The 19,181-nt window shown below is 44.0% G+C and overlaps 1 protein-coding gene across 1 annotated transcript; it reads left to right on the top strand.

Moving 5' to 3' along the window:
• The first annotated feature begins 2,667 nt into the window (after window positions 1-2,667).
• LOC134410822 (immunoglobulin lambda-1 light chain-like) lies at window positions 2,668-16,002 on the top strand. Its single transcript, XM_063144340.1, has 4 exons — window positions 2,668-3,013; window positions 7,729-8,013; window positions 12,696-12,760; window positions 15,964-16,002. Exons 1-4 carry the CDS (start codon window positions 2,668-2,670, stop codon window positions 16,000-16,002), a joined length of 735 nt encoding a protein of 244 aa, XP_063000410.1.
• Window positions 16,003-19,181: the final 3,179 nt, after the last annotated feature.

Genomic DNA, 19,181 nt, shown 5'->3' with positions numbered 1-19,181 from the left:
GCCCCACACTGCCTATAGTCCACTCCGCTCCGCTGCGGAGCTCCGGATCCGGATCAGAGCTCCACTTTTTCCCCCCATAGGCTTGCATTGAAATCCAAAAAAGTATACAACTTTTTTTCTATTAAAGTTAGAAACCTGACATTTGGCACCATGACACCTAATGCACGTATACACACGCATGCCAAGATTCAAGCCAATCCCATCATCCCCTGATTTTTTGGGAATTTTTGAAAATCGGACACCCCATTTTCAGACATGGGCTTTTCTCCGACATTTTGACAGATAAATTTTTTTGAAGTGGGCACCCTCACAGATGCCATCTAGAGCCACATTCATGGCAAGACTCAAGCAAATCCCATCATCCCCTGATTTTTGGCGGGGCTTTTTATCTCACCCCAATTCACCTTTTAACCTTTTAACCTTTTAACTCACCCCAATTCACACCTCTTTCGATATCTCCGTCAATTTGCACGTCAGAAACCTCAAACTTGGCACCATGATAGCTTAGAATCATAGAATCATAGAATCATAGAATAGCAGAGTTGGAAGGGGCCTACAAGGCCATCGAGTCCAACCCCCTGCTCAATGCAGGAATCCACCCTAAAGCATCCCTGACAGATGGTTGTCCAGTTGCCTTTTGACAGTATCCTTATCCAGGGATACACATGCATGCCAAGACTCAAGCCAATCCCATCATCCCCTGATTTTTGGGGAATTTATGAAAATCGGACACCCCAGTATCTCAGGGATTTAAAGCTGCAGACAGCTCAATGGGGCCATTTCAAAGGAAATCCCAACATGCCATGAATTGGGGAGTTGAGATAAACCTAAATATGAATCTTCTTCCACACTTGAAAAATTGATTTGGAACTTCCAAAACTCTAAGTGAGCGCAGGAAGGACTTCTCCCCTGAGCCAAAGCAAGACACACACAAACCATCCCTGCGAGGCAGGCAGGGGAGGAGGGAGGGAAGGCAGGCAGGCAGCAGACATTTCTGGGGGCATAAGGAAGTGAGCCAAGGATAGTTTCAAAGCCAGTAATGCATATAAAATAGAATAAATAAATAAATAAATAAATAAACAAAGGAGGGGTGGAATTAAAAGCAGCAGTGTTGCTGAATAAACAACAAGAAGAATTTTTTAAAAAAGGCTATATCTGACTTTTACCAGTAAGAGGGGAGGGGACGTGCCCAGGGGGAGGGGGAATCATCGGTGCCAATTTGACTGTCCCTGTCTAGGGACCAGTCTTTAAAAAGCAAACTTTTTAAGTGCTCTTCTTAAGCAAAAGAAGTGCAATATTTTGCTACTAGTTTTCGAGCGTAACATTTGTTGTTTTCCAAGCGGCCACTGGGGCACAGGAGCAGGATTTGAAGAAAAATTAAACAAATGCTTACATCTGTGTAAGCTTTAAAGATAAAGACATAAAAATTGGCACATTAATAGATATTAAGGGGAGCTTTAAGCATACCAAATTTGAATTGGATTGGATCATCCGTTGATTTTTTAATGATTTTTTTACATTTCCCCTAAACCCATTTCCTGGTATGCAAAGGATCTAGCCGCCCAGTAGCAAAAACAACAACAACGGCAACAACTTAGTGCTGTAGGGAATAATTTGAGGGAATTATAACTTGGAGGGCAGCACCTATGGATGGGATTATTGCAGATTTAGGTAGTTACTTTCTAATGCTCTTCATGCAAATGTCATTTTTGGCCATTGGCCTGACTAGAATATCACATCTCAACAGGGGCGGAGAGCAATTTCCACCAAAGCCAGCAAGTATGAACACATTTGCATGACTGATCATTCTTCAGTTCCAGATGAATTTAAGAAAGACGGCAGACAATCCTGGCTAGCTGTTCTTTTGCTTGAGAGAGCTCCTTCCAAGAGCTCCTTCCAAGAGCTCACCATGGCCAGGACTCTGGTTTTCCTTTCACTTCTCACTTACTGCTCAGGTAAGCATACGAAGGACTGTATTGACACACCCCAAGAACAACAGTGCTCAATCTCATGCTCCTGTTATATAGAAATAATTATTTTGTGATATTTGGAAGCACAGAACATGCATCTTTTCATTGTTGGTGCTTATTCATTTTCTTAAAGGTGTCAGTTCGCAGCCAACATTGACTCAGCCGGCCACTGTGTCTGTGTCCCCGGGACAAACAGCTACATTATCCTGCACCATCAGCAGTAACCCATACCATACAGGCTGGTATCAACAGAAACCTGGACAAGGCCCTCGCTATGTGCATTGTGATGGTTACAACAGGGGAGAAGGGATCCCGGATCGATTCACTGCTTCCCGCTCTGGGAACACAGCCTCTTTAACCATCACCGGCACTCAGGCTGAAGATGACGCTGATTATTACTGTGCAATGTATTACAGCAGCTCGTTCCACAGTGATAAATTCTGGTGGGGAACTGAGACAAAAACTTTCTCTGTATCTCCCCCGTGCAGGGACTTGAGAACGATTAAAAAGCTGAAACTGTTCTATGCCTAATGATGTATGAATGAAAGAGCTGATGCGGATCGTCCATGCAAAACTGAGCCAACCATCCAGTCTGTGTCCCTGGTAGAAACAACTAAACTGTCCTGCACTATCAGCAGTTACTACACAGTCTGGTATCAACAGAAACCTGGACATGGCCCTCGCTGTATCCATACAGATGGATACAGCAGCAGGGGACCAACTGCTGTTGATGCTTATTCGTTTTCTCAAAGGTGTCAGTTCACAGCCAACATTGACTCAGCCGGCCACTGTGTCTGTGTCCCCGGGACAAACAGCTACAATAACCTGCGCCATCAGCAGTAACCCAACCAACACAGGCTGGTATCAACAGAAACCTGGACAAGGCCCTCGCTATGTCCAACGTGATGGTGGCAGCAGGGGAGAAGGCATCCCGGATCGATTCACTGCTTCCCGCTCTGGGAACATCACCGGTAGTCAGGCAGAAGATGAGGCTGATTATTACTGTGCTATGTGGTCCATCAGAGCTATCACATTCCACAGTGGTAAATTCTAAGGGGGAACTGAGACAAAAACCTTCACCCTTCCTCCCCAGAATAGGGACTCAAGAATTCTTACAGGTGCTTAAGCTGATCTGTGGCAGTTGGTGTTTGCAAGAGTTGGAATCAAGAAGACCACAATGGTCAGAAAGGCCATGCATGCTTTTCCATCCAGGAATCAGTGCATAACGTAAGCGGTCACAAGCTGAATACTGGTAGTGTTATGTGTGTGTGTTTTAATATTACGTTCTTTCTCTCTTCCCTATATGAACCTCGTGTGGCGCCGAGTGGTAAGCGGAAATTACTGCAGCCGAAACTCTCCCCACGGCCTGAGTTCGATCCCAGCGGAAGCTGGTTCTCAGGCAGCAGGCTCAGGTCTTCTCAGCCTTTCGAGATCGGTAAAATGAGTACCCAGCTAACTGGGGGAAAGGTAACTGCGACTGGGGAAGGCCATGGCAAACCACCCCGCTACAAAGTCCGCCAAGAAAACGTCAGCGAAAAGCAGGCGTCCCTCTAGGAGTCAGCAATGACTCAAGTGCTTTGCACGTGAGGTTCCTTTCCTTTCCTTCCTCTTGCCTATAAGGAACTTCACATATGTTGGTAAATTCTTATCAAACATAATCTGAAAATAAATCCCCACACATCTGCACCAATCAAATTCAATATGGATAGTTATTCCAAGCACTGAAAGGACCATGTTGCAGATGATAACTGTGCAGCTGTTAACCATGTGGATACTGTCAGAAAAAAAGTGATGGAAACCCTAATTTAGCATCACAAACTGAAAACCAGAGAGAATCAAAACCAGACCTCAAAGAGCACATGTCGACTTCTGTAATGAATTTGGAACTTTTGATTTATTTTTATTTTTTAATCTCAAATTCTTTTCATCCCGAACTGGGAAAAAAATGTAAATTTTGGAGAATTGTTGTCAAAATTAACACCCAACTTTAAATGCAAGGCCAGTGAATTCTTGTTTTGTTTTGTTATGTTTCTTAATGTCAGTTGTAAATATAAATCCTTCACCTTGTGGAAGCTGTTGATTTAGACATATGGAATGGACTAAAGAATCCTTAAAGTCCTGAAGTTTATATGCACCTGTTGATGTTTGAATGGAAGATCTGGGATGGACAGATGGCCGCCCAGTTCCAAAGGGATGGAAGAACTGGACAATAGCAAGCCTGCTGAAATTCTCCGAATTTTGTTTCCAAACTCCATTTGTCTTGCTCCCATTCTCATTTGCGACCTGAACTTTGGTTCCTTCAGATGGGAAAAGTTGTGCATTCTTTAAAAAGTTGGGCCCTGGCATGCGGGAGTTGTATCGCATTTTCCCCTCTAAACACGCACAGAAATGCATGCTTAATCATTCCTTTTGCTCGGAGTAAATTCCCTAAGACTCCACCCCGGCCAAATACACTTACCACCAGGTGCAGCTTCTGGATTTTTACTGCCTGCTTGGATAACTTTCTTCTGGCAAGCTCTTAGGGTATCCCTGTAGTAGAACACAGCCACGTGCTACCTGTGCTTGAGCTCCACCAGCCATGTATAGTTATCCTGCACAGAAGCAGGGATGGCACTGCCATAGAGGCCAGTCAGGCGGCCGCCTAGAGTGCCAAGGTAAGGAGGGCGCTGAACGCCGCACCCAGAAGTTGCCCTCCCACTCTCAGAGCCGCTCTGTCTGAGCGAGGGCAGCTTCTGGGCGCGCCGTTCCAAAGCTGCCCTTCCGCCCCACCCCCACCCCAGTGTCCCTGGCTTGGCTTCAGTTGGGCCCACCCAGCCAAAGCCAAGCTGGGACACTGGGGGGGGGGCGCGAATGGATGGCTCCACGTTCTGGCATCCGGGCACGCCAGACGTCAGAACGTGGAGCCGCCCGCCCGCCCCACCGCAGCGTCCCGCCCAGCCAAAGCCAAGCCAGGACGACTTCAGGCGAGGGAAAGGTAAGGCGGCCTCCATCCCCGCCTGTCTCTGCCTACCTGAGGTGGGGTGGGGGTACGGTGCGGGGATGAAAGCAGCTCACCTTGCCTATGGCTCAAAAAAGCCTGGCACCGGCCCTGCACAGAAGGAATAGTTTAGCATCCAGACTTTATCTATTCAGTTTCCCCTCAGCTTTTTCCAATGCTATGCACCAACCAGCAGACCTCTACCCTCGTTCTTCATGGACTGACAAACTTAACTGTCAATTCTCAGCTCCTTAATTGATTTTTAATTGACTTATTGGACCAACCCAATCAGAATCGAATTTACCTGCTTCAGGCTCGGTCTCACAATTTCCAAAGTGATTGTCCATCTTCTCCATTGAGAACATTACTAAGCAACTACTGCACAGGTCTTAGGCCTTAGGCCTACTCAGATGCTTTGCAACTTCATGGAGCCACGCAAAGTAAACATTACATAACAACAGGAGTTAGATACTGTTATATTGCAATGCGCTTGGGTGGGTGGGGCAGGGGGTATTTTATGAATGAATCAGGGACAGGAAGGGCTCATCTACACCAAGCAGGATATCCCACATTGAAAGTGATATATAAAAGGCAGGAATCATAGAATCATAGAATCATAGAATAGCAGAGTTGGAAGGGGCCTACAAGGCCATCGAGTGTAACCCCCTGCTCAATGCAGGAATCCACCCTAAAGCATCCCTGACAGATGGTTGTCCAGCTGCCTCTTGAAGGCCTCTAGTGTGGGAGAGCCCACAACCTCCCTAGGTAGCTGATTCCACCGTCGCACTGCTCTAACAGTCAGGAAGTTTTTCCTGATGTCCAGACGGAATCTGGCTTCCTTTAACTTGAGCCCATTATTCCGTGTCCTGCACTCTGGGAGGATGAAGAAGGGATCCTGGCCCTCCTCTGTGTGACAACCTTTTAAGTATTTGAAGAGTGCTATCATGTCTCCCCTCAATCTTCTCTTCTCCAGGCTAAACATGCCCAGTTCTTTCAGTCTCTCTTCATAACGCTTTGTTTCTAGACCTCTGATCATCCTGGTTGCCCTCCGCTGAACACGCTCCAGCTTGTCTGCGTCCTTCTTGAATTGTGGAGCCCAGAACTGGACGCAATACTCTAGATGAGGCCTAACCAGGGCTGAATAGAGAGGAACCAGTACCTCACGTGATTTGGAAGCTATACTTCTATTAATGCAGCCCAAAATAGCATTGGCCTTTCTTGCAGCCATATCGCACTGTTGGCTCATATTCAGCTTGCGATCTACAACAATTCCAAGATCTTTCTCGTTTGTAGTATTGCTGAGCCAAGTGTCTCCCATCTTGTAATTGTGCATTTGGTTTCTATTCCCTAAATGTAGAACTTGGCATTTATCCCTATTAAATTTCATTCTGTTGTTTTCAGCCCAGCACTCCAGCCTATCAAGATCACTTTGAAGTTTGTTTCTGTCTTCCAGGGTATTAGCTATCCCACCCAATTTTGTGTCATCTGCAAATTTGATCAGCGTTCCCTGCACCTCCTCGTCCAAATCATTAATAAAAATGTTGAAGAGCACTGGGCCCAGGACTGAGCCCTGCGGAGCCACACTACTGCTTCATAGTGGTAATGAAGTGCACTGACAACTGTTGGGGCCCACTGACGCATCTACACCAAACAGGATATAACACCATGAAAGTGGTATGAAAGGGGTATATGGTTTTCCTACCATCTAGGAAGGTTGTAGAAAAAACTAAAAGGAAAAGGAAAAACCTCCAAAGCTCAGCTCATTCAAAGAAAACAACATCTTTTAATTTTAAGAGGTTATTTGAAGTATTAGATGAGAAGGAAAAACCTGAGGATTCTCCTAAGAGTCAGGCCCAGAACAAGTTAAAGCTAAAAAAAAAATGCAATTTCCCAAACCTAATGATCAATATACCCCAGCATCTTTCAAATACCATGATAGGTGTGGATCAGGACCCATGGTCCATAGCTGGATTCCCAAATAAGCCAACGTTGGTCTCCTTTGATAGTATGTATTATGGGCCCCAACGATTGTCAGTGCACTTCAATACCGCTATAAAGCAGTCGTGTGGCTCCTGCCTTTTATATACTGCTTTCATACCACTTTCATAGTGGAATATCCTATTTGGTGTAGATGAGCCCAAAGTGTCTTTCAATACATTCACCAAGCAAATCTCCTCACAACCTTCTGAGGAGAACTCCTTGGATGATCCCATGGGAGATTACCATAGCTATGCAACAATCTCTCACCGGCCCACTTATTATTCCTCACAATTTCCCTTTGAAACCAGATTACAGTTTTCCAACGAGCATATTTTGTTTCCTTAATACAACACGTATTTAATTCTGTCTCAACCTTGTCCAATGGGATTGATGTCTTTCCCCCTCTATGTCCTTTTAATCCTCTCCATGCAAATGTCTTCTCCGGCCATTGGCTTGGCCAGAAGGACACATCTCATTAGGGGAGGAGTGCAATTTCTTGCAAATCCAACGGGCATGAACATATTTGCATGGTTGATCACTCTTCCCTTCCAAGTGGATTTAGAAAAGGAGGCAGAATGTCCCAGGGAGATATTACTTTGCTTTAGCACATCAAACTCCTCTTAAGAGCTACCATGGCCAGGGCGCTGCTATTCCTGACATTTCTCAGTTGCTACTCAGGTAAGCATACTAATAACGACGATATATAACATTGTGCCTCTATCTTAAAAACGTACGGCTTTCGTGATACTTGGAGCCAGGAAATTCATCAGATCCTCCGTCTTGCCTTTTCTCTTTGTCAAGGTGTCAGTTCACAGGTAAGGTTGACTCAGCCAGCCTCCCAGTCTGTCTCACTGGGACAGACGGCTAAACTCTCCTGCACCATCAGCAATGATCCATACTACATTGGTTGGTATCAACAGAAACCTGGACAGGACCTTCGCTATGTCCAACGTGATGGTACCAGCAGGGGAGAAGGGATCCCAGACCGATACACCGCTACCCGCTCTGAGGACGTAGCCTATTTAACCATCACTGGCATTCAGGCTGAAGATGAGGCCAATTATTACTGTGCTATGTGGGACAAGGGTACTAGGATGTTACACTGTGGTACATTCTAATGGGGAACTGAAACAAAAACCTTCACTTTATCTCCCTGGAGCAGGAACAGCACGAAATCATTAAAGACTTTTAGCTGATCTGTGCCTGGTGGTGTTTGAATGGGGCGGGGGGATGGACAGGGGAGAAAGTTAATGCAATATTTTCCATGCAGGGGTCAATCCAGATCCGGAATGGTAGCTTCAATTGCAGGAGAGCTTTAGAAGCATGGATGCCATGTCTCTATTCCAGCTTAGAGAGAGTTCTGGGATTCGGGTCTGCCAATGATAAGCATCTAGCACCAAGGCCATGGAAAAGCAGAAATTAGCCACCCAATCACAATTTGCGCAAATTAAAAAAAACAAACCTGAGAAATCCATCAGTTGGCTCAACTCGTCACTGCTTCTGTGGATGCCCCAAAAGAAGTGTTAAAGTTTTTTTTTAAAAAAAAAAATCCATCACACTGCATTCCTTCAAACACACCTTGCATATGAATCGGTCCGGCTGCCAATATAGACTCTGTTGGTTTCAACGTGACGTGTGCATATGAAGAACCCTCCAGCTTTGAGCAATGGGCAAAAATAGCCTGGACTAAATAAAACTGCAGAAAGCACCCTTAAGAAATATTGGTAGATTCCTTGTTTCCAATTTGGTTTTTCAGTGATTGTTTAACCTGTGTGTTGACGTTTATCTACAGATGTGATGTACAGAACAGCGTATGCTGCAGTTATGACTTTGGGCAGCAGAGGGAACCATCCTCCTTCTGTTGACGTGAGCAATGTCCATCGAAGGAAGGCGATTTTAAATTTACACTAGATTTTGTCAACTGTGCAGGTGTGACAGACTGAGGTTTCAACACCTGCATCCTTTTCAAGTGTCTCATGTAAACAGCACAATAATCCTGGGCCTCAGGGAATAGTGTTGTGCCATGTAAAGTCATTGGATAGAAAATTATAAATTCTTTCTCAGAATCACTCATGAATGTCAATTGGGGCTGGTAATCGTACATTGCCAGCGAATCCAAAGATCCTTTGCTGGAACCATCAAACATGAGCGTCTTAAGAATCACACATTGAACAAGTAACACTACTTCTGCATTAAAGGGAACTACATCAAACGTAATTAAGAAATATTAGTGAATAATAACAACAACAACAACAATAACAACAACAACAATAATAATAAAGACTGAATTGCTCGTTTTTCCTCCTAAACCTTCTCCTCATCTCTCATTCTCTCTTACTGTCAATGATGTTACGCTTACTCCGGTTAAGGAAGCTCGTAGCCTTGGCTTTATATTTGACTCCTCGCAATCCGTTATTCCTCATATTGAGGCAGTAGCTAAATCCTGTCGATTTTTCCTGTATAATATTGCCAGGATTCGATCATTTTTGTCTGTCTCTTCCGCCAAGACGCTTGTTCATGCGCTGGTTATTTCACGGTTGGACTACTGCAACCTTCTTCTCTCTGGCCTTCCTTCTTCTCACATCAGTCCGTTGGTTTCTGTTCACCACTCTGCCGCAAAGATCATCTTCTTGGCTCGCCGCTCTGACCATGTTACTCCGCTTCTGAAATCTCTTCATTGGCTTCCAATTCACTTCAGAATCCAATATAAACTTCTCCTGTTGACCTACAAAGCTTTTCACGGTCTAGCTCCTTCCTATCTCTCCTCTCTCATCTCACACTATTGCCCCGCTCGTGCTCTTTGCTCCTCTGATGCCATGTTTCTCGCCTGCCCAAGGGCCTCTACTTCCCTTGCTCGGCTCCGTCCATTTTCTTCTGCTGCCCCTTACGCCTGGAACGCTCTTCCAGAACATTTGAGAACTACAAGTTCAATCGCAGCTTTTAAAGCTCAACTAAAAACTTTTCTTTTTCCTAAAGCTTTTAAAACTTGATGTTGTGCAGACTTTATACTGTTAGTTTTACCCTACTCTGTGCCTGCTTACCCTACCCTGTGCCTATTTGCATTCTCTTCCCCTCCTTATTGTTTTACTATGATTTTATTAGATTGTAAGCCTATGCGGCAGAGTCTTGCTATTTACTGTTTTACTCTGTACAGCACCATGTACATTGATGGTGCTATATAAATAAATAAATAAATAAATAAATAATAATAATAATAATAGCTTCCTCTTCGGCACTCCAATGATGACTTCACACATCCATGCTTGCTTTGACCTTTCTGTGCAGCTGTGGTCCCAAAATAACATGTGCTGCAGTTATGAGTTTGAACACAAGAGGGTGCCATCCTCCCAGTGTTGGAGCCAAACCTTTTGTCAACTGTATGCATGTGACATACATGCGGAGTTTTTAACTAGAGCTGTGCACAGCCTCGGGCTGAGGCCCCGAATCCAAGGCGAGGCGGGCTGATTCCGGCTAAGTACCTTTATGGCCACAAACTATGGTGGCCATAGAGGTACTAATCAGCAGAGCCCCCACGATATCTTAAAATCGCACGCAGCCTGGTTCTACTGACGTTCCGGCAGGAGCGACAGAGGAGGAGGAGGAGGTGGAGGAGGAGGAGGAGGAGGAGGAGGAGGAGGAGGAGGAGGCAGCAGGTAAGCAGGGAAATGCAGGGATAGGGAGGCTTTCCTGGATACTGGCTGTGCAGCCGGCACCTAGAAAAGTCCGAGTTGCCTCAGAAGGTCTGAATCTCGCTTTGGCACCGACGCGAGTCGGGCAACCCCCGAAGCACCCCAGAGGCGAATTGGGTCTGCTTTGGGGACTCCGAACTGGCTCTGAGGGGATCAGTGCACAGCCCTAGTGTCTCATGCAAACAAGGAACAAAGGTGGGTCAGGGCAGAAAAGTGGGGGAAGGGGGAGTCTGAGATATTTTATGGACAATTATGTCATACTTCTCAGGACTTCATCCTTCCATAAACTATTTTGCTCTGACAACAGTAGTTTCACAGTGATTGCCATGATGGCATTTTGTAATTAAATTAATGGGTGTGATCAATGGCTTCTTCAGTGGCTGGAATATATTTATTGTGGGCATGGCCAGGCTACAGATGGACACTTTTATGAAGAGCTTTGCAGCGTTCAATGTGAATTTACTAAAATCCACAAAGTTCTCCATATTCAAGACAAAAAGGAAGCGAAATTGATAAGTTCACCAAAATACTTTGGTTATCCTGATCACCAGAATACTTTGGTTGTCCAGATGGGCTCACATATAAGAGATAGTGATGGTTCTCTACTGCATTTGTTGTCTACTGGTTGCTTGGAATTCATCCCTCCATGTTCCTCCAGAGCTATGGCTCAGAGGAAAAGTGTGCTTCATTTATGATTTTGGGCAGCAGGTGGCACCATCTTCCCATGTATTGAAACAAAGTGATATTTTGCTTTAAAGAGAGGCGCGGAGTGTGGCAACGAGGGACAGGGCCTTTTCGGTGGTGGCCCCCAGACTATGGAACGATCTCCCCGATGAGGCTCGCCTGGGACCAACGCTGCTATCTTTCCGGCGCCAGGTTAAGACTTTCCTCTTTGCCCAGGCATATGGCGGCACATCTTAATCACCCACATGTTTAGTTTTTTTAAACGGTTTTAATGCTTTATGTGTGTATGTTCTGTGTTTTAGAGTTTTAAATTTTGTATACTTGTTTTTATCTCAATTTTAGAATTTCTGTAAACCGCCCAGAGAGCCCTGGCTATGGGAGCGGTATATAAGTGTAATAAATAAATAAATAAAATAAATAAAGGTTTAAATCATGAGTGGGCAACAGGTGACCCTCCAGATGTTTGGGCAACAGCTCTCATCAGTCCTCATCAGCATAGCCAATGGTGAAAAGGATGGGAGTTGTAGGTCAAAAGGACACAAGCCAATGTGGTGTAGTGGCTAAAGTGTTGGATTGGAAGTTGGGAGATCCAGGTTCTAGTCCCCACTCAGCCATAGAAACCCACTGGGTGACTTTGGGCCAGTCACAAACACTCAGCCCAGCCTACCTCACAGGGTTGTTGTTGTGATGATAAAATGTAGAGGAGGAAGAGGATTACGTACACCACCTTGGGTTCCTTGGAGGAAAATAAATAAATAAAATAAAAACTGCATCCCCCTTTCAGGTTGTGTACACCCAAGACACAGAACACAAAAAAGTCTCTAAACCAGAGACATCGAACACAAGAAATATAAACTACTTCTCAGAATGGCTCAGGAAGATTCTTTTTAGGTTGGACGACGGGACAGCAATTGTTCAACCTACATTTCTGTGGAGCACAAATGTAGAGCACAACTTTTACTTTCTTTCCAAAGTTGCTGATTTTAGGGATTAAAAACAACAACAACATTTCTGTACCCTTATGCGATTTGTATTTTAATTCAGTACCTCAGTCGGCTCGCTATATTCAGAGTGAGGGTTCAAAAGAAGGGATTGGGACATTCCACGCACACCCTTGTGAAGGGCCACATTTCCTTGGGGATCACCTGTCAGGTGTCATATGTCATTGGTGGGCAGGACTAGAGCCAGAAGTGGGCATGGACAGAGCAAAATGCAAGTCAGTGTAGTGTGGTGGCTAGAGCGTTGGACTGGGAGTCGGGAGATCCGGGTTCTAGTCCTCACTCGGCCATGGAAGCTCACTGGGGGGGGGGATCTGCACGTCGCTCCCAGAGCACTTCTATGCGACCCCAGAGCACCCCGAAAACGATAGTCTGACTTCCCTGTAAAAGAAACGAGGAAGAGCCATCCATGCCGCCAACGCCGCCAACGCCACCAACGACGAGGAGGAGAGCTCTCCGCAGGTGAGGAGAGCTCAGCAAAAGAAGGCGGGGTGAAGAGCGGAAGAAGCTCTCTACCCCACCTTCTTTTGCCAAGCTCTCCTCGCCGGTGGAGAGCTCTCCTCAGCGGTGGCGGCGGCGGCGGCATGGACGGCTCTTCCTCGTTTCTTTTACAGGGAAGTCAGACTATCGTTTTCTGGGTGCTCTGGGGTCGCATAGAAGCGCTCTGGGAGCGACGTGCGAATCCCCCCTGGGTGTCTTTGGACTAGTCACTGACAAAGCCTAACCTACCTCACAGGGTTGTTGTTGTGAGGATAAAGTGGAGGAGGAGGAGGATTATGTATGCCACCTTGGGTTCTTAGATGGAAAAAGGTGGGATATAAATGTAATAAACAATTTTTAAAAATCATCACTTTCTCTGTGTGTGTGTGAGTGTGACCCACTTCTTTCTCTCCTTCTCCCTCACCAACCAATAGCTGCTGAGGGAAAGATAGGCAGACCTTGTCATGGGGCTGATTACGTGCAAAGAGCTTTTTGAAATTATCCAAGGGCTTCATGAAATCAGGCCAATGGCTGAAGGCTCAGGCCCTAGAAAGCTGGCCAAGAACTCTTTCTGTCTTCGTCAACAGTTATATAGATGCCGTGATGTGTTCTATAGCACTACCCTCATAGCCAATAAAGGAGAAGCCTATTTGCATGAAAGGTGTGTATTCTTGCGCTTTGGTCCTTTATTAATCAGGCTTGTACAAGAGCAGCAATAAAGGCATTTTCGTCTGAACAAACCTTGCATCATGGGACACCCTTTCTTTCTAGTTACATTCTTCACTTGCTGTGCAGGTGATGGATATATGTTACCGTTTCTCTCTTGCTATCGTCACTTGCTTCATGGTGGATGATGCTTTATTGCTACTTTCTTAATGTCTGTTTATTTAATCTTTTGTTATTTTTTAAGAAACAAAAAAAACTTTCCCCCATCTTCAGGTACAGGTGGATGAATCTCTGACCATGTTAGCTCCTCTTCGTTTCTCGTTTTTTCAAAACTTTGGTTCATCTCAGACCTTGAGATTTTCTTCAGTCTTCATTTCAGTTCATCCCAAGCTTTGAGTTGTGTTGGGTTTTTTTTAAGTTTCTCATGAAAATGTATAAGCATCTTTTTTGCACGTAGGGCAAATGCATGCATTTTTTGCTCACCTTTTGGTGTAAGATATGAATTTTGGCGAGCGTTTTTCAGTTTGTGTGCATGTGGGTGAATCTGTATGTATACACACACAATTGTTTTTGTACACTGCTTTTGTACACTGTTTTTGTACACTGTTTTTGTACAGAACTCCATGGTAAAATTCAGAAAAGGGCATTTTTTATAATAATAGAACCGAATTTGAGTTTGCATAGTGTTTCAAAAAGTGCAAAATTAGGTAAGTTGGGATTAAAACAGGAACTGAACAAATTCCTTTCCCCTCCATATCTTCAGGGTCCTTTGCCCAGTTTACCTTGACTCAGCGAGCTTCAGCGTCAGCTGCTCTGGGAGGCACAGTTCAACTCTCTTGCAGTATTGATTCCTTCACATTTGGAGGTTTCAACTGGTATCAGCAAAAGGAATGGAAGAGCCCAAAGTTCCTTCTCAAGTATGAGGTGTCCTCCAACAAGACCGATTTTGGTTCAGAAGCTTCCGGACACTTCTCTGCTTCCGTGGATGCCTCTAAAAAAGTAGCTTATCTAACCATCACCAATGTTCAGGCAAAGCATGAGGCTGCCTATTACTGTCAAGCAGGCTATCAGGGCAAGAAACACAGTAATAAAAGCAGAAGGGGACGCTGCCCTAAAACAACCTCCTTCATTGCTGCTCATTCTGTAGACTGCCAGAGTTCCCCCTCCCCCGGTACTGTGTCACTGGCCACATCTACACCAAGCAGGATATGACACTTTGAAAACAGTTTGAAAACTGTATCTGGAGTGTGCCCTGGGCCACAACAGTTGTCATTACTGTTATAAACTGTTTTAAAGCAGTAGTGTAGTTCCTGCCACTGTGTCACAATCTCACCATAAATGTTTATATATTCACTAAATTAAACAACAACTGTGGTACACAAAACAATGTTTTAGCCAAACACCAAAAAGCAGGGAAATTATGAATTAAGAAGACAGCAAGTGCTAGTGAAATTCTCATTCTGCCAAATCAGATAAACCATGTGGACAAGTTGGATGCAGATCCTTTCATGCCTTGATTTTTTAGGATTTTTTTTTATAGTTTTACAGCCGTCAAACTTACCAAAAAAAAAAACCCTCTAAAAATCAAGGGATGAACAGATCTCATTCAATCTTGGTATGGCTAAAGCCATACTTAAGAGCTCTCACAGTGCCAGGTTTCAACTCGTTAGCTTTAAAAATGATGGAGCTGTAAGCATTTTGGTTAATTCCCATAGACTATAATGGAGCGGTTATCCAAAAACAGAGCTGTTCTCCAAAGGATAATCTGACGGTACAGACAGACAGAGCTGCTCCAATTTTTTGGAGCAGCACAGACTCATTCTGCACCCTCCTAATATTATATATTCACTAATTAAAAACAACGACATATGGTATGAAAAACAACATTTCAGCCAAGCCCCAAAAAGCAGGGGAATTGTAACTTGAGGAGGCAGAAAATGCTAGTAAAGTTTTCATCCTCCCAAAGCAGATAAACGAATTGGACAAGTTGGAGAACATGATATGCAGAGGGGACTCTGGGTTTGTGGGAAACGGATGATGTAGGGTGAAAAATTTCAAGAGGCTGTTTGCAAGGCCAGTTTCAAGAGGCCGTTTCTCTGAAATGGAATTGGGCCACCAGGAGGAACAAGGGTCTGCACTTTGATCTAAAAGTTTGTTGTTGTTGTTGTTGTTGTTTAAAAAGCACTATCATTGTGCATTTTGATGTTAATTGTAATTTACTACAGTACCTCAGTTTGCTCGCTATGTTCAGAGTGAGGGACCTAAGGAAGGAGAATTTTGTCCAGTCAAGGTCCCATTTCCTTGGGGGTCACTTGTCTGGTGGCATCTACCAGTGGTTGGCAGGTACAAAACCAGAAATGGGTGGGCACAGATCTAAATCACCTGCACTCCACTTCCTCTCTTTCTCTCTTGCTTTATGCCAAACTTTTCTCTGCTTTTTCTGCCAAACTCTTCTCTCTCTCTCTCTCTCTCTCTCCTTCCCTCTCTCTTTGTTTCACTCCCTCTCCTTCCCCACCTAGCAGACTGCTGGGGAAAGACAAATCTTGCCGGGGCTCTGATTGCTTGCCAAGAGCTTTTGAAATTAGCCAAGGGCTTCATGAAATCAGGCCAATGGCTGCAGCATCCTTCCCTAAAGGCTGGTCAAGAACTGTTTCCATCTTTGTAAACGATTATACAGACGTTGTGATGTGTGGAGGGGTTCTATATCACTACCCTCGTAGCCAATGAAAAAGAAGCCCATTTGCATGAAAGGTGTATTCTTGAGCTCTGGGTATTTATGACCCAAGATCATGCAAGAGGAGCAATGAAGACTTTTTTCATCTCAAAGAACCCGGAATCCAGCACCATGGGATGGCCTTTGTTTCTTGCTGCTTTCTTCACCTGTGCTGCAGGTAATGGACATGTCTTATTGTTTCTCTCTAGATATTGTCATTCACATTATGGTAGATGGTGTTTCTTGGCTGTTACTTTATGCCAGTTTATTTTGATGCCTGTTTATTTAATGTTCATTTAATATTTATTTATTATTTATTTAAAACATTTATATCCCGCCCTATATCATTAAGATCTCAGAGCAGCGTAGAGATAAAAGCATACAGTATAAAACAATAAATATGCACAGTTAAAAACAAATTAAACCACAGTTAAAAACAATTTAATATCCCCCCCCCATCTTCAGGTAAGTATGGATGAATCTGTCAATTTTGGCTCTGCTCAGTTTTTATTCCCCACCCCGACACACACACACACACACACACACACACACTAAATTAAGTTCAGATCATCTCAGACTTTGAGAATTCTCCAGTTTTAATTCTTGGAAATTGATAAGTATTCATTTGCACCTTTGTGCTCATGCATGCACTTTTTGCACACATTTTTCCTAATATGCACACTTTGGCAAGTATTTTGCATGCACACACACACACACACTCCTTTTTTTGTACACCAGTTTTGATTGTAAGAAGGGCAAATTTTAAATGGTAACTGAGTTGTATTTCGCATAGTGTTTCAAAAAGTGCTAAATTAGAGAAGTTCGCATTACAATATGAACTGAACACATTTCTTCTTCCCCATCCTTATGACCTCAGGGTCCTTTGCTCAATTAAACCTGACTCAGCCAGCTTCCATCTCAGCATCCCTGGGAGCTACAGTTCAACTCTCCTGCAGTATTGATCCCATCACTTTTGGACTTTTCCGATGGCTTCAGAAACAGGAATGGAAGAGCCCAAAGTTCCTCCTCAAGTATGAGGTGTCCTCCGACAAGACCGATTTTGGTTCGGAAGCTTCCGGACACTTCTCTGCTTCCACGGATGCCTCTAAAAAAGTGGCTTACCTAACCATCACCAATGTTCAGGCAAAGCATGAGTCTACCTACTACTGCGTTGCTGGATATCAGAACAAGAAACACAGTGATAAAAGCAGAAGGGGAAGTTGCCTTAAAACAATCCCTTTCCTTTGCTGCTTAGTTTGTGGACTTCTTGATTTCCCCCCATTGTCCCACTCGCCACAAACAGTTATGTCTGCATCATTTCCATATATTTTATTTATACACCAGGCTTCCTGGGCAGTGAGCAATAAAGAAAGAAGACAGAACCAATGTTCTCAGAAAGCCAGTTAACAGCAGAAGAGTTGGTTTCTGTTCACCACTCTGCTGCTAAGATCATCTTCTTGGCTCGCTGCTCTGACCATGCAACTCCACTCCTGAAATCTCTTCATTGGCTTCCAATTCACTTCAGAATCCAATATGAACTTCTCCTGTTGACCTACAAAGCTTTTCACTGTCTAGCTCCTTCCTATCTCTCCTCTCTCATCTCACACTATTGCCCCGCTCGTGCTCTTCGCTCCTCAGATGCCATGTTTCTCGCCTGCCCAAGGGTCTCTACTTCCTTTGCTCGGCTTCGTCCATTTTCTTCTGCTGCCCCTTACGCCTGGAACGCTCTTCCAGAACATCTGAGATCCACAAGTTCAATCGCAGCTTTTAAAGCTCAGCTAAAAACTTTTCTTTTTCCTAAAGCTTTTAAAACTTGATTTTGTTCTGACTTTATACTGTTAGTTTTACCCTACCCAGTCCCTGTTTCCCCTACCCTGTGCCTGTTTGCATTCTCTTCCCCTCCTTATTGTTTTATTATGATTTTCTTAGAATGTAAGCCTATGCGGCAGGGTCTTGCTATTTACTGTTTTACTCTGTACAGCACCATGTATATTGATGGTGCTATATAAATAAATAAATAATAATAATAATAATAAAATGCCTGGGTGATCAAACGGGTCTGAATCCAAAATGATGGTAAAATTGTTGCCAGGCAAACCTCTTAGGAGAGGACATTCCAAAGTTGGGGTGCCACCATGAAGAAGGCCCTGACTTGTGTCACCACTCAAGGTACTTTCCTCAGTGGTGGTACAATGAGATGGGCATACGTCATAGGAGGGTAGATTTTAGTTTGAACATTATGAGAAATGTCTTAAAAATAAGAGCAGTTTGACAACTGAACCAGTTACCAGCTGCTGGTGTTCTCTCATCCTGGGGGTTGGACTAGATGGCTTGTAAGCCCCTTCTAGCTCTGTGATATTTTGCTTCCATAATACCTTTAATTCAAATGGAGGTCCCAACTATTTAGAATAGTATGGAGAGAGGCTTAACAAAAGTTGGGAAACCATCAAATGATTGGTGTTTTGGGAGAATGGGCGGAGCCAGGTAAAGGGGGCATAGTCAGACACCCTCCCCCACCTGAGATTCTAAATCCCTTGCTTAAAGGGTACTGCAGAAAATACAAGTGCAACATTGTGCTCCAAACATTTATTGCTCAATCCACAGATCATTGCAACACATGCAAACTTTAAAATTTACAATATTGTTATACAATATCAAAAGTTACACATAAGGTTAAAACAACAGAACTATGAAATACATAACAATTCTTAGCTGAAATGATGGTCAGGTAGGTGAGCGACAAACATACAAAAACCTTTAATAACCTGTCAGTCAAATTGTATTCGTAGCTCTGAATCTTTATAACACTTCCCACCAATAGTATCCAAAAAACTTTGTTCTACATCTAGTAGCTTTCACTGCAAATAGTGCAACCCTCTGTATCACGTAGGGGTTGGTTGAATGTAATAAATATCTCAGTATCTCCTAAACACCCTTATATTTCACTTCCTTTAAAAGAGCCTCTAAATAAGTTTTTTCTTATATCTGTATAGTCAAGTACGTAATGTGCCATATCTTCTGGAA

Source organism: Elgaria multicarinata, chromosome 18 (assembly GCF_023053635.1).
Source record: "Elgaria multicarinata webbii isolate HBS135686 ecotype San Diego chromosome 18, rElgMul1.1.pri, whole genome shotgun sequence".
Taxonomy (NCBI): Eukaryota; Metazoa; Chordata; class Lepidosauria; order Squamata; family Anguidae; genus Elgaria; species Elgaria multicarinata.
The sequence above is the reverse complement of the archived record's forward strand: the minus strand, read 5'-3'. Positions and strand labels throughout refer to the sequence as shown.